At 35.2% G+C, this 16,025-nt stretch overlaps 1 protein-coding gene across 2 annotated transcripts; it reads left to right on the plus strand.

Annotated features, from left to right (window-relative positions):
* The first annotated feature begins 11,105 nt into the window (after nt 1-11,105).
* LOC131068351 (ACT domain-containing protein ACR4) lies at nt 11,106-14,235 on the plus strand. Of its 2 annotated transcripts, none has more exons than XM_058003538.2 (8): nt 11,106-11,447; nt 11,589-11,655; nt 11,901-11,946; nt 12,099-12,213; nt 12,333-12,400; nt 12,486-13,091; nt 13,220-13,324; nt 13,418-14,235. In XM_058003538.2, exons 2-8 carry the CDS (start codon nt 11,597-11,599, stop codon nt 13,781-13,783), a joined length of 1,365 nt encoding a protein of 454 aa, XP_057859521.2. In that variant the 5' UTR covers nt 11,106-11,447; nt 11,589-11,596; the 3' UTR covers nt 13,784-14,235. The 2 variants fall into 2 exon arrangements, with proteins under 2 accessions (XP_057859521.2, XP_057859520.2); XM_058003537.2 differs by having other exon boundaries at nt 11,106-11,381.
* The last annotated feature ends 1,790 nt before the right edge of the window (nt 14,236-16,025 follow it).

Genomic DNA, 16,025 nt, shown 5'->3' on the forward strand with positions numbered 1-16,025 from the left:
GTGAAGGATTGACCCAAGTCAAAATCATAAGTGTAGATTTGACCCATTTTATCAATTTTCAAAATTAATTATGGGCTCATGTTACTTTTATCCCAATAGTTGTTACTCATTAGCTCTCACATCATATATATATATATATATATATATATATATATATATATATATATATATATATATATATATAATTATCAACTTAGAACATGTATAAAAGGGCATCACTCCTACATCATTTTGATTAAGATCATTAAGACAACCCCTCCACATCTATCTATCAAAATGGTCACTTCATGGTCATACCTTTATCGATACCCAATTTTTCACAACCATATTTCTATCAACATATCTATTTATTTTAAAATTCAAAATAATAAGTATAATTTTACAATTATTATACTAAACCTACCTAATACAAAATAATCAACTAAGTTCTCTTAATACACCAAGATGCAACTAACCAAAGAGTTGTTGCAATTGGTTAAGGGCGTTGGGTCTAGGTCCCATACATCCCAAGATTTACTTGCCACCTCGATTTACCTAATGGTGAGCACTTGTGGGTTGTATTTGTCACCTTGAGAGTTTATAGGGGGATTGCCCTTGTGTGAGGCTACTTGGTCTCTAGGCCACCCTTACTGATCCTCTCAGTTACAAAAAAATGAAAAATTAAAAAATAGATTGAGATATAACACCATTGTATGATTTATAAATTAGTATATATCTTCCAGATTATCAAAAATTATAAATAGTTGCTTGCAAATAAATTTAAACTGATTTATAATCGCATACATGCATCCAAACTTCTTAAATTTTAATACAACTAAAATTATGATGCCACCAAAAACATCCCATTTGTAAACCTTTGTTTATCCTTTGTCATAATCAATTTTGAATCCAGTAATTTCTTCCTAGTTTAAATTTTTGGAGGGATGATTTTTCAAGTTAATATTTGGTGCACTTAGGTTTTATACTTAACATCAAACTAAATCAAATTAAAAAAAATATATCAAGTATGGTCCTTTATTTTATATATTAGGCCCCAATTTGAATCTAAAGTGGTGTTAGTTGAATCCCAAACGTGATATCGTTGTTCTAGAATGACTTATTCATAACAATTTTATTCACCTAAGACATTCTTCAATGAAAGGGGGCATATGATGAGTTCATACCAGGTACCTCCTTGCCTTTTTTCTTGATGTTGTTGGACTTAAACCTAAGGCTTTTAAGAAACCTATACTTCAAATGGGTCATGCTAGATTTATTAGATGGGTTGAGTCCAAGGTATTTAATTAAATCAAAGATGTTCGTTTGATGGAAAATTATCATTTGACAACACTCAAAACTTGAGATAAGGCTCGTAGAACTCTCTACTACATGGCATCATCTCATAAATGGATGGTGGACATATATCTTGTTGTGAGTACATAGTTGTCAATGGTGCCCACATATATTTTGTTGTGAGTACATAGTTGTCCAACAAATGCTTATGTCAATTCAATGGAAAATCATTGCCTACCACATCCCACCTCTGATAATGGTAGGCCTAATTTTATCATGGTGTTTTTTACTCCATGGTTGTGGCTTATCAATAGCCCCAAATGTTCATCTAAATTGACTCTGCTTCTACATGGAATGCGATAAATCTTTCCTTGACTTATGCTTATGTTGGTGATGATATATATATATATATATATATATATATATATATATATATATATATATATATATATATATATATATATATATATATATATATATATATATATATATATATTCTTAAGATGCATAAGAAAATAATTAATAATATCTTTCCTTAACACTAATATATATTCATATCGTCCTTTAACCTCTTTTTACAAAATAGTATAAATCTTATTCATGCCCAAAAAATTCTAAAAAGGGGATCTCCTTGGACAATAATTATTTGCACAAAATCATAACAAAAATAGGTCGTTGGGCACCATGAACTACAAAATCAGATTTCATCAGCCGGACAACTTTGCCTAAGTGTGCAATTATTCACACAATCATATCAGTTGGTTGAATTTCTCACATGCAATAATTTTCTCTATCAACGTGAAGAAGAGTGGAGTGTGGGGCTATTCCTTCCATGCCAAGTATAGCATAGATCTGATTAAGAATTCTACCTACAAAAACTGTAATCACACCCACTAAAACATTTAGGTACACTTAATCCCATAAATACAGAAAAAAGTACCACTACCCTCTAAACTAGCCCATAAAGTCATACACTAATTAAACCATAAATACCAAAAGGGTAGTGCAGAAGAGTTCAAACAGTTAAAAAGATACTCACAATATCTTTGAGTTATCTGTTTCTTCTTATATATTGTTTTGGTCTTTTGGATCTTAAAAGTTATTCTATTCAATCGTCGACTTAATCAGTAGATCTAATTATTCTCATTCAATCGATCTAACTATTTTCATTCAATCGTCGACTTAACCAATCAATCTAACTATTTTCATTCAATCGTCGACTTAACCAATCGATCGATCTAACTATTCCCACTCAATCACCAATCTATCCAATCAAAACATTGTAGTCAATACACTGACCGTTCCTGTTAACAGTACACTGACTGTTAAGTAAAGAATGTTGGTCACACTACACCAGCTTTTCTACATTGGAAAATTCCAGATCAAATTGGACTTTCCCGCCCTTTTATAATTTATAAAACAGTTATTCCTACAGTAGTACTGCAGACAGGCTATATAATTTCTTACAGACCGTGCAGAATTCACTGTAATCTTGAAAAAAGCGCCATTTTTTTGTTCATTTTTTGGTGTTGACTTGCAGAGAGAACGTGCCGTAAACGGCGGTTGACCAACCATGAGTCCGAAGAAGAAAAAACTGGGCATTTGAATGCTCCGACCAGAGTCTTTTTCATTTTGAATCATCAAGTACAGTAGCAGGAATTGCAAAATATTATAATCAGTCTTGCATGTTGGCCCACGTTGTTGCATGTTGGCCCACGTTATACGTACAGTTTTTTTGCATGGCTGTTTTCACTGTTTAATCGAGTTGTCCACATCGGGTTCCCTCCCGCGTTGAGGAATTTTTAGAGTAAAGCGTGAAATCTGTGGTGGGCTTTGCAGGGATTTTCATGGCGGATTGAGATCTCTGGTGTGAAATCAGAAAATTTGGTGAAAAAGGTGGTGGGTCATCTCGTGTGTGTTATTATTCATTGCCTTGCCAAACACGAATATGTTAATTAATTCCAACAAAACTTCAGACGTTGTCAGATGATGTTGTTATTTGTTGATTTTTTATACACAGTTTTCGTTATCCGCAATCAAAGGGTAAAGTTGGACTTTTGTGGGTAGAAGATCAAAGTAGATGTCCAACCAAAACTAAAATAAGAAATGTGAGGATAAATGTCCCCTTTGAGTATGGATTTGAAAGTTCGCATGAATAATGTAAACACAAAAGTGGACCTTGGAGGGTCTTCAAAGGTGTTAAAATACTATTATTTGCTTGACTGTGACTTTCTAGATTGAATCAAAACTTGCTTTTGTTAAAGAATTAATTAAATTAAAGTTTTTTTTTTTGTTTTTTTTAAAGTGTATCTAAATTTTAGTATTGAGATGGGCTACCATTTGGTAATGTTTTATCTTTATTAGTATTTTAATTTTTTGCTTCTCAAAATCTGTTTTAAATATTTCAAATCATTTTGAATTTTGTACAATTGCTTATATGCCAAGTCACCTACTTAAAAAAATTGTTTTCAAGTTCACATGGTCAAATATGATGCCACATCGCATGCCTTTTTTGCCAAGGTGTCCAAAATGGTCCCAAAAAGAAGTAAGTCCCATAATTGTGCACTAAGTCATGTTTATTGATGCGTTGATGGGACATCACATACAAAGAATTAATAAAGATAAAGCATGACGCTAGTGTATTAATAGAGAAATATGATAATGAAGTGTGGTGTAGGATGTTGCTTAGTTGCACTTGTCACATACAAGGATTGAAAGTTTTAAAATGAAATATATGCGAGACAAGGAAGTAATAAATTTAAAAGCATGCCACAAGAAGAATTGGTCAAGAATATTAGATCATCCCATGTACAAGTTAAACACCAATATCAAAAAGCAAGGTAGTGAACTATGCGATATATGGTGTGGCACAAGTTCAAAGTGTAATTTGTTAAAAAGTCAAAAAAGTAACTTGGTGAAGATTAGATAATCCCATGTAGAAAATAAAACACATGGTACATAATTGTCATAGGTGATGTAAGGAATCCCCTCAACCATTATACTTATCAAATTATAGGGTCCAAAGGATAATCAAAGAAGGATGTGTAAGTTTCTCAAAGACAAGGGATAGTGTGAAAATCATTGTGAAAATTGTGTGGTATGCGAATGATTTGAGATTATCTAATTGCATGTCTAATCTATTGAGTGAGCTATGCATGCAAACCAATGCATGAGCAAAATAAGGGAATCCAATATGGGAGGGAAGTTTTAATATAGGAGGAGATGCATGTAGAGGTATCGCACAAGAAATAAGAAATGACTTTTCTTGTGGATAAGAGGTGTACAAGGAGTGGGGAAAGACAATACAAAAGGGAAGTGGAGAAAAGACAATAGGAGAAGAAAAGAAGGACACAGATAAAACAAAGTAAATCCATGCTCAAAATAGGTGTATTTAATACATGTGAAAGAATGGTGGAGAGAGAGTCATGATGAGAAACATAAATTGCCAAGGCATTATGAAGTTCAACCAATGTGATGTTTAAGAAATGATTGATTATGTAATAATGATTGATGTTGTTTTTAGCATCCAAAACATAAAAATAAGAATGAGGTGTAGGAGAAGGATATGAGAGAGGCATTGCTTGATAGTTATTAATAGTGAAGGGAAGTTTCAAGGTAGATTAATCAACTTGGTGTTTGAGCCTCATCAACACTTGGGGAATACTTCTATAAGTCTTCAAAGGAGAAATCATCAATAGATGTACATATTACTTTTAGAGAGGATTTATAGGGAAATATGATAGAGGATCATCAAGGGTGTAGAGGAAAGTGGAGAAGCCCTTATGAGAAACTAATAGACCCATATGTAGGAATTATATATTAATAACATGAAAAGTTCGATAAAAAAGTATAATTTCTAAGGACCGAGTGTTAAATAATGCAAATAGAAGAGGTTGATGAGTTGTTTTCATGACATAAAAATTAGAATTGGCACGTGATGTTGTGAAGTGATGTGTGAATTTATTGATCAACTCAAAAAACAAATATAATGCATGTCAGATAATGTAAACCATCTTAGTGCGTCACCAGGCAATGCAAGGCAAAAATACAAAGAACAAAATTATCATTGTAATAAAATACATACATACAAGTAAAAATATTACGTACATGTATCAAGATTTTCAATGCCCTAATTTATGTTTGCTTGTATTTAGAAGAGTGCCCAATATTAGAAACACACACATTTTTAATTTACAAACAAAACATTATGGCAAGCCTCAAAGGTAAAATAAGGTTTTGAGGAAGGGAGTAAAGAAGTTACATGGGGATAATGGGATAAAAGAGGAAAACCAATCTCATAAGTAATTAGACAAAAATACATAAGGGAGTCTAAAGCATGAGAGTGTGTGTTAAAAAGTGAATATAGGATGGTGAGTGAGATATTCCATGAAAGTATCAATGGAAAGAGGGGGTTCTCATAGGATAGACAAGGAAATCAAGAGATCAAGAATGTGGACATGAATGCAAAAGAGTCAAAATGATAATAAAAATGGGCATTATTGATTTTTTCCTAAAAAGATATAAGAGGAAAGGGACAATCTAGTGAGAAAGGGAAGAAGAAACATGGGGTGAGTTAGAAGGGGCAAGGTCGTGTTGGGGTGAAAGTTTGAATGTAGGAAAGTGGAAATGAGTGATAATATCAAGGAGGAATGAAGGGGACTAAATTATGGGATGAATTAAAAATTGGAAGTCAAATAAGCATAGAAACAATCAAGAAAGACTACATTGGTCAATAACTAAAGCATATATAAGAAGAGGTTTTGTATGTGTATGAAGAGGGAGGGTTGCATGTGTATGAAGAGGGAGGGTTGTATGTGTATGAAGAGATATGTTTGTATGCTTGTGAAGAAAAAAATGAAGGAATATAAATGAAAGAAGGAAACACTAATGTTATATTTATTAGGCACAAGAAAGAGAGGAGGATGAGTTTGTGGTTGGTAGATTTTGTGTTTCACTAGGGGGAAAGGAAGGGTGAAGCAGAATATGCTTGCTAAATGTTCCAACATGTTGGAATGTCATGTTCACCAATAACACATCTAAATTAAAGGTGTTACTTTTTATTACCATTTTGCAAACACGTCCACTTAATAGTTTGGTTGATAACCACCTTTTAAAATAATTAAGTAAAAAAAATGTGATGGTTGAGGTTGTAGTAACAGTAGAAAGGTAAATAGGATAAAGCTAGAGCATTATTTCATTAGGGGGGATGTAGGTGATCTGAAAATGATTAAGAAGACAACGTGAGAAGATTCTAGGCGACTGTACTCAATTTGTATAGATGTAATGACTAGTACTGTCCTAAAATCCAAGGAGGTGTCTTAAAAATTGTAAGAGCGTCTCATATGTGTAAAAATATTTGTACAGGTGTAGAAGTTTTTTTAAAGAAATAAAAGTGGTTTGTAGGGATGGAAGTGTCTTTGCAAGTGTAAAAGTGTTTGTTAAACATAAAAGTGTCTTATATACATGTGGTTGCATCCTCTACACTTGGTAATGTAAAATGTATTGTTATTGTCAATATATGTATTGCCTACTATAGTACTTATATTATTCATTAATTAGAAGAAAATAAGTGCTTGTGGAAAATTTAGGAGCTTCCTTTGGTTAAGCCACTAAGAAGCATGTTTTAGCACAAGGTGTTTGAAATAGGTAGGTGTCTTGCTCTAGGGTGTTATAGGTAAAATAATTGTGGCTACCTTGCGTGGATAAAAAGAGGAAAGTGTGTGAGGTGGTAAAGTATGAAAAAGATCCTTTTTTGTTTTAATTACTCACTTAAATAAGCTTTCTTAGTTCTGATCTAATCATTGCACATGTCTTAAATGCTTGCAGAATGGAGATTTCTTGACAAATACTATTGATAATGCATGAAAGTATTGATGATAGTTCTAGTATACAATAGATTTAAGTAATATCATATGCATCTAAAATAGGTTAGGATGAACTCTTTGAATATACTAGCAAGAGTCACAAATGAAATGTCTCTTGCTTTGAGTCAACATACAATGGTCATAAGAATAGCTCAAGTTGGCCCCAAAATAGAATTTAGATTTAAAAAGTAAAGGGGTCATTTTTGCAAGTCAACTTGGGGTAGGAAAGGGATAAAATCAACAATCACAACTAATTCCTGGGAAATAGCATAGATTTGAACAAATAAGACTTAGGTTGTGTGGCCATTCTTAACTAAAAACATGTCATATGCATGCTTCTCATCTCATAACGATCACTTAATTTAAAGTGGGTCTAAACATAAGTGAAAAGAGAATGGGTATGCAATTCTCAACATTACATTTCCCCGTCACATTGATAAGCATAAAAAATATAATGAGAAGGCATGTCAAATTATATACAAGCATTCAATTAAGTAAATATACATAAACTCATTAAAAAACATATGGATATAGAAGTCACAGATTCTATCTTTGATTCTCGTTCTCTTCAAATGAGTGCTCGATCTTGAAAAACCTACATAAATAGGATGAAAACATTTAGAGTAGCATCACACAAGGATTTAAAGTAAAAAAGTGTAAAAGGAAAAGAAAGGCAAGTTCAGAGATACTATCCCTGAACGAGTAGGGTTGCTAGATACCCTTAAACCTTGACTCTTGGTTGAAGAAGTTTGAACATGAGACTTGTGTTCCCCTATTCAATAACACGTCCAATCTAATGAATCATACAAAATCCTCTTTATAAGAAAAATATCATGCTCAACTACTAAATCTTTTGTCTTGTACAATTTTCACCGTTACATCATCCTCAACTACTGAATCTTCTCCCTATACTTTTCATCATTTACAAGTAATTAAACTACTTTAAAAAAAAGAAAGCTAGAGAAGTTAAGAATCATTAGTAATGATAGTCTAAGTAATAAAAAACTAATCAAGTTTACCACTTATTGTCGTCCTATCACAAGTGATTCCAACTAAGTTTCATTACTCTTTCTCACTTAGAGTAATGATTTAAAATTCAAAAGTTCATCTTCCCTACCATAACAACATTCGCCTCAACTGCCAACTGTATGATTAAAAAATCCAACCTTCTCTTATTTTTATCCATAAAACAAATTAGAAAAGCTCATACTTTACAATGTCCCCGTACTCTACAACTGGGCATATAATAAAGGAGACAACGTAAAAAGAATATATCGAACTTAAACAATCCACGGTGTAGATTCATTCCCCAAGAGCCTGGACTACATTTGAGCCGTTCCGTACAAAAGTAAGTAGAGCCACTTTCGGCCATTCTTATAAGATAATGGGCCGTGAAATAAATATATAGAGAACATTAAGGGGCCTTCAAGTTTATTGGTGATTTATTAAAGTATTATAATTCTTTGTCTCATGGAATGTGATTTTTTTAAGTTTGTAAAGTTTAGATTATATAAGCATTAATTTTAAATAAACATATCTTTAATTTTTTTAAATCGATAATATGGAAATTTGGTTAGGTTTGAGTTAGGTGAGGTCATAGATGAGGCATTTCATTTTCAACATAAATGTGATTAGTTTAAATTTGTGAGCACATTAAATCAATGTGGGTTTGGATCATTAAGTAACTGACATGAATGCCAATAACATCAACACATAGGTTCAAATGTGTGAGCATAGTTGGTAATTGAGAGCACAATGTTTGTGATCATAATGACCCCATATAAATTTGAACTACAATGACTACAACAACAATACCACGATCTAACCATTACACTATGTTATGAACAACTAAATATCTTTTAATTTTTAACGTGACACTAAAAATAAATTATCTATAAATTTGTAACTCAAATTCTCAATTTTAATTTGTTTATTCTTGTATAAGAAAATAATTCAAACTCGTGAACACATCGACTCAATGTGTGTTATGATCGTTAAGTAAATGACATGAATGCCAACATAATCAATATGGAGGTTGAAATCTATGACCATAATTGATAAATGTGGTCACAATAACAATGACTACAACAACAATACCACGATTTAACCACCACACTATACCATGGAAGGTTAAATATCTTTTAATTTTTAACTTCAAATGAAAAATCAATTATCTATATTGTAACTTAATTTTCCAATTTTAACTTTTTATTCTCTCATAAGAAAATAGTTTGAACTCATGAGCACACTAACCTAATGTGGGTTTGAAACATTAAGTAATTGACATTTATGCCAACAATATCAACATGAAGTTTCAAATCTATGAGCATGATTTGATAAGTTGGGGCATGATGTTTGCAATCATAATGACTTGGCAAAAGTTTGAACTACAATGACCATAACAACAATACTATGATTTAACCATCACATGATGTCATGAACCTCTAAATATCTTTTAATTTTAATTGTAAACTAAAAATCAATTATCTATAAATTATAACTCAATTTTCCAATTTTAACTTGTTTATTCTCTCATGAAAACTATCAAAACTCGTGAGCACAATAGTCCAATGTGGGTTTGAATCAAGTAATTGGCATGAATGTCACCAACACCAACATGAAGGTTCGAATTTGTGAGCATAATTTGATAAGTGGGGTTACAATGTTTGCGATCATAACGATCCAACAAAAGTTTGAACTGCAATTACTACAACAACTATACCATGATATAGGGTTCATCCATTGTCTCAAACCACTAGTAAGGTTGTGCTAAGGCTTTGGGTTCTTCCCATATAGGTCCAAGGTTCAACTCTTGCCGATCGAGTTCGCTTGTTGGGCTTGGTTGCTCGAGGCAACCTTTGTCGACTCTCTAATCTCACCCCAACTCATCCCCAAATTGTAGTCACGAGTTGGGTTGTGGGAACACCTACAAGTAAAACTCAATCCCCACGATTTAACCATCACATTGTGTCACAAAGATTGAATATGAGTTAATTTTAACTTTAAGCTAAAAACCAATTATTTATAAATTTGTAACTCAAAAAATTTTCAATTTTATCTTGATTATGATAATAAGAAAATAAATACATGGAAAAGTTTGCAGCCACGTGTCAAACCCAGCTGCGAAGTTATGAGCCCCCAAACCATGGGTGTCATTCCAAATTAGATAGTAACTCAAAACTTTTCGAAAAGTTGTTGCAAACCACCCAACGACCATACTGACTTCCTAACAACTCTAGCGTTATTATTTAATAATAATCATTATATTAAATGTTACGGTAGCCTCCTTAACTTTATCTACCGCTGGACCACCACAATTTGACCGCCCAAAACACACAACCGACTTACGCCCTAATAAATAACCTCACAAATTTTATTACCACGTACAATTCAAAAACGCGGTCGACATGGGCAACGTATACACACTGTATATACACACATCCTCGTACAATTCAAAAGCGCGGTCGACATCCCACATGGGCAACGTATATACACACAAATCCTCATAGAAAGCAGAGGCGGACAGTACATGTGTGAGCTGGAGACGGGTGCACGTGGCGCGGTCTTCGAGGAGAAAAATATAGTCGTTAGATGTGGGGTTAATTATCATAATTTTTGTGGTTTTGTGAGAATAATTAAAAGTGATTAAGAAGGCAAAAAAAAGCAAAAATGGCAGGTCGCATTAATTGTGCGTGAGTCGGCAGGAGCGCAGAATTTTTTAATTATTCCAACGCACGCATTTGGCTTGGCGGTTTTAAATGCCTGTCCGCTGACGTGTAACGTTGGTGTGATTTGATTGGTGGGCTTGCTTTTTCGGGCACTGTCATTTGGTCGGCTGGTTTGCCGGGAAATTAAAAAGTCACGCGGGATGCCAGCGCGGCAAAGAAAACTGTCATGCGGTGGGTGGGGTAAATGTTAAATGTTTTGAAGGGTATATTTATAGGGGAATATGAAAGGATTAAATTTAGCGTGTAAGCTAAGTGGTGTGGAAATTGCCGGGCTTTTTACAGCTGGAAGGAGAGGGAAAAGAGGGAAATATAATACGCAGGCGGAAGGGGTAAAGCGGGACGGACAGCCATTGGCGATTGTTTCGAGATTAAGTCTTCGATTTTTTGAAAAGAAAAGGGGGAGGAGCCATGGCGATTTTGAGCCTGGCATTGGGATGGATTTGTTTTTAGGGTGAAGATTTGTTTGAAGATCTGTTTGACGATTAGGAGAGAGGGGGAAGCTGAGAATTCTTTCAAGGTATTTGATCACATTTCACTGTTTGTGCTCTTGTCGGGGCGTTGTTTCCAACAAACATTCAAACGGGTGAATTTTTTATGTGATTTGGTGTGGAGCGTGGGGAGTTTTGTATATTTGTTTGGTTCTTGGTTCTTTGTTCGTGAATTTGCAGAGTTTAGGGTTGTGGTTGTGTTCTTAGTTTTGGTTTTGATTTTGCGTGTTTGCCAGATTTGGAAATGGACTGGAACTCGTATGACGAATATGAGAAGCTTGTAATTCGGATGAATACTCCCAGGTATGTTGTGTTGGCTTTTTGGCCTTTGCTTGTGGCCTGAAATAACAAGAGGATGGCTTTGTAGTTTGCTTTTGATGCCTCCTGGTTCTGTTTTCATGTTCTTTTTAGAAATTTTCTTTTTATTTCGGCTTTCATGTTCTTTTTTAGGGATTTCTCTTCATTTCTTTGTAGTGTGCTTTTGATGCTCCCTGGTTCTGGTTATAAGATTTCTTGGTTTTAACTTGTGCTTTCTTTGTGAATTTCAGGGTTGTCATTGATAACGATGTCTGCAAGAACGCAACGATAGTAAAGGTAATGGAGAAATGCTCTGGATCTGAATTGTTAGGTTTTGTAGACTCAGAGGGCCGAGTTTTTAAATTTCTGTAGTGAAGATTTCATTGAGAATTGGAGTCGATGTTTGTGAGATCCGGAGTTAATATTGGCAGTGTATTGATGGTTTGCAGGTGGATAGTGCAAATAAATACGGCATTCTCTTGGAGGCTGTACAAGTATTAGCGGACTTGAATCTTAATGTGAGCAAGGCATATGTGTCCTCTGATGGCAGATGGTTCATGGACGGTATGTTGTCTTCGGAACACAAGATCTGTTATAGTCTTTTCTCTGCCGTTTATTTTTGAAGGCTCTGCTTATTCTTTAAGGTTGTGCTAACAACTTTGTTTTGCTCTGTTCTGCTGCAGTTTTTCATGTTACGGACTCAAATGGCAACAAGCTTACAGACGATGGAGTGATTGGGTACATTGAAAAGGTATATTCTGGTTCATATTGGGAATGGGCGAATTGGTTTTGAAGGCATAAATTAGTTTCTAAGAAAGTTTATATACTTGTTGCAGACGCTGGCAAGGAATTCGTGGATTGTGCCTTCCTTTGGCATGGAAGCGGCAGCTGAACACACAGCTATTGAATTAACAGGCACTGACCGCCCAGGATTACTCTCCGAAATATTTGCTGTTTTGGCTGACCTAAAATGTAACGTGGTAGAGGCCGAGTTGTGGACTCATAACAGGAGGGTTGCTTGCCTGTTATATATCACAGATGAGGAAACAGGTGCTCCCATTAAAGACCCTAAAAAGGTTTGCAGAATTGAGGAGCTGTTGCGCAATGTAATGAAAGGGGACAATGATATCAGAGGCCCTAAAACGGTGGTTTCAGTGGGTTTCACTCACACCCAGAGGCGCCTTCACCAAATGATGTTTGCTGACAGAGACTATGAGCGCCCTGACAGAAGAGCAGATGCAGAGAAAGATGCCCTCCATCATAACAACAAGCCTAAGTCATTTGTAACGGTTGACAACTGCTTTGAGAGGGGTTATTCTGTGGTTAATGTTCAGTGTAAAGACAGACCGAAGCTTCTGTTTGACATTGTCTGTACCTTGACAGACATGCAGTATGTGGTGTTTCATGCCACAATAGATTCCGAGGGTCCTCAAACCTACCAGGTAGGTTTCTTTCCAATCTTCACATGTACTTTGTAGTTTACACTGCTAGCTGGGATTTTCTCATGTTGGTTGAAATTATGAAGGGCCTGATGTGTTCTCTAACTTCCCTTCTTTTGGGGATTTTGCAGGAATATTACATCAGACATACAGACGGGTGCCCCGTGAATTCAGAGGCGGAAAGGCAACGTGTAATTCAATGCTTGGAGGCCGCCATAGAGAGAAGAGTCTCAGAGGTAAGAAAGATTTCTTTCTGGTAGGAATTCATGAAATTATGTGATTCGGGGCATCTGGGCATCAAATTAAGATGTGAAAAATGCATGTGGCAGGGCTTAAGGCTGGAGCTTTGCGCTGGAGACAGGGTTGGGCTTCTGTCGGACGTGACACGCATATTCCGAGAGAATGGAATGTCAGTGACACGAGCAGAAGTGTCAACGCGCGGAGGAAAAGCAGTGAATGTGTTCTACGTGACTGACGCGGCAGGGAATCCAGTGGATTCTAAGACTGTAGAAGCCGTTCGCCGGGAAATCGGAATGACAATGTTGCAAGTGAAAGAGATCTCCTCCACTTGTGTGAAATCTCCAGTAACAGAACCTCCACCTGCCCGATTCTCCCTTGGCAATCTCTTCAAGTCACAGTCCGAGCGTTTTCTTTACAATCTTGGATTGATTGGGCTGATCAAATCATATTCTTAGAAGCATATATTAGCTCCATTGTACAGAACAGAACATAGATGGAGTTTGAATTAGGGTTAGGGTTTACCTTCTTATCTTGACAAGGTCTTATCCATATAGACCTCGTTTTGGTATTTTTTTGTTAGTCACACAGGATACATGCTGCTACTTTCCATTTGGCTCTTTGGTTTGTAAATATGGAAAGGAATAGCACATATTTGACTGCTTTGGGCATCATATTTCTTTGATCAGACTTGTATTTTAAAAAGCAAAGATTGATTACAGACAGAAAGGGCTTGTATTCAAGAAAAGGATTTTAGACGAGGAGTCCTCGTCGTTGACACAAGATTAGAAAAACAAACTTGATACTAGTAGTTGTTGTATCATATGTAACACTATTTAGGTCCAGTCCAATATGTTGTACAGGATTGTTTCTTCATTCTTAATAGGATTTTGGACTTTAATTGGCATTATTATTACTCTTTAAAAAATATCTCAAATCCTCCAATGTGACTGGATTAAGTAACGGTTCAAGATAGTCTGTATTTCTAGATACCAACAACTTGAAAACTGAGTCGCTTCATTGACGTATTCGCTCCGCCATTTCATTTGCTTCAAAAATGACGTACAATTAATTAGTCATGTATGGCCATACCTTGACGAATGCTTGATAATGACTTGCAAAAAGCATTTCAGGAGAATCAGATAAATTCTCTGTCCGGACAAAAGGAGAATCAGGATTAAAGAAATCTGAGGTTCCTGTAGATATATTGAATTCTTGTAAAGGAGTATCCGGTGAAAAGAGACGAGATGAATGAGTACAAATACAATCAGAAATAGCTTCAAATTTTCGGCTCAACCCATGTTGTGTTGTTAGTCGCTCTTGCAGAGATTTGTGGGGGTCAAAATCTTCTTAGTGTGTGGGGAGAAGTGAGTAGATATGTTCTTGCATGGTGGGCCTTGCATGTTTACGCAAAGAGAGGATGATGTCGGCAGGCACGTGCATTCTGAGGTTTGTTTCTCTGCTTTCACGCAAAGCATCCAACAAGCTTTCGATTCTCCCGCCTCTTCCAAACAAGAATGCCGCGGGAAAAAAATTATATTCGAACTTCTCAAACTATCTCGAGACGCAAAACTTTGGGTTAGTTCGCAGTCCCACAAAAGAAATCGCCCATCGTTTCTTCTTTTTGCAGAATCTTGTGACTTGGATTTGTTGATAAGTTGTACTTGCTAGAAAAGGAAAAGGTGTGTGAGATAAAAAGGAGGAATGAATGCTTGTGCACAAGATTCTGTTATAGTTTCATGATATCAGAATGAGTTTTTTAAAAAGATTTTACTGTAACTACTAGAAAACGAACAAGGTTCGAATTCAGTTGACAACAGTCTTAGTATGCATACACTAATTTATAAATTAAATCTAAATGTATCATTATGGCAGGTATATTTCTTTGAATATTAGTACTTGGCATCAAATTTTGTATCGAATTGGGAAGGTGAATGTGCTAGTCACGAGCACAAGTTTGTACATGTCTTTCAATTTTAAGATGAATGATTACAGCTAGGTGGCTTATGGATTACATATAAGTAAATAGTCAAGGTGAATGATAGAAGTACTCTTTAGGGTTAGGGTAGGACTAGATGTAGACAAGAGTGCAATTGGAGAAGTGTCCCAATGTTGGACACATGATTATAGTGGGGTGGCTTATGAATAAATGGGAATAGGTACATAGGTGAATGTGACGATTTAAATAAATAGATAAGGTGAATGTATAGAAGTGCAAATAGAGCTAGGGTAGGGCTAAATGTAGACAAGGGTGCAATTGGAGAATTCTTCCAATGTTAAAATTATTAGGGTGAAGTGGCTTATGGATAAATGGGAATATGTACATAGGTGAATGGGATGTGATAAGTAAATATACAAGGTGAATGTATAGAAGTGCATAGAGTTAGGGTAGGTCTAAATGTAGACAAGGGTGCAATCGGATAATTGTCCCAATGTTGGATAAATGAGATTAGGTACCTAGGTGAATGTGATGTGATAAGTAAATAGACAAGGTAAATGTATATAAGTGTGTATAGAGCTAGGGTAAGGCTAAATGTAGACAAGGGTGTAATTGGAGATTTGTTTGAATGTTGGACAAATGATTATAGCGAGGTGGTTTATGGAGAAATGGGAATGGGTAGATAGGAATGTGACATGGTAAGTAAATAGACAAGGTGAATGTATAGGTGTGTATAGAGCTAAGGTAGGTGCTAAATGTGG

The sequence above is a fragment of the Cryptomeria japonica genome, chromosome 11 (assembly GCF_030272615.1).
Source record: "Cryptomeria japonica chromosome 11, Sugi_1.0, whole genome shotgun sequence".
NCBI lineage: Eukaryota > Viridiplantae > Streptophyta > Pinopsida > Cupressales > Cupressaceae > Cryptomeria > Cryptomeria japonica.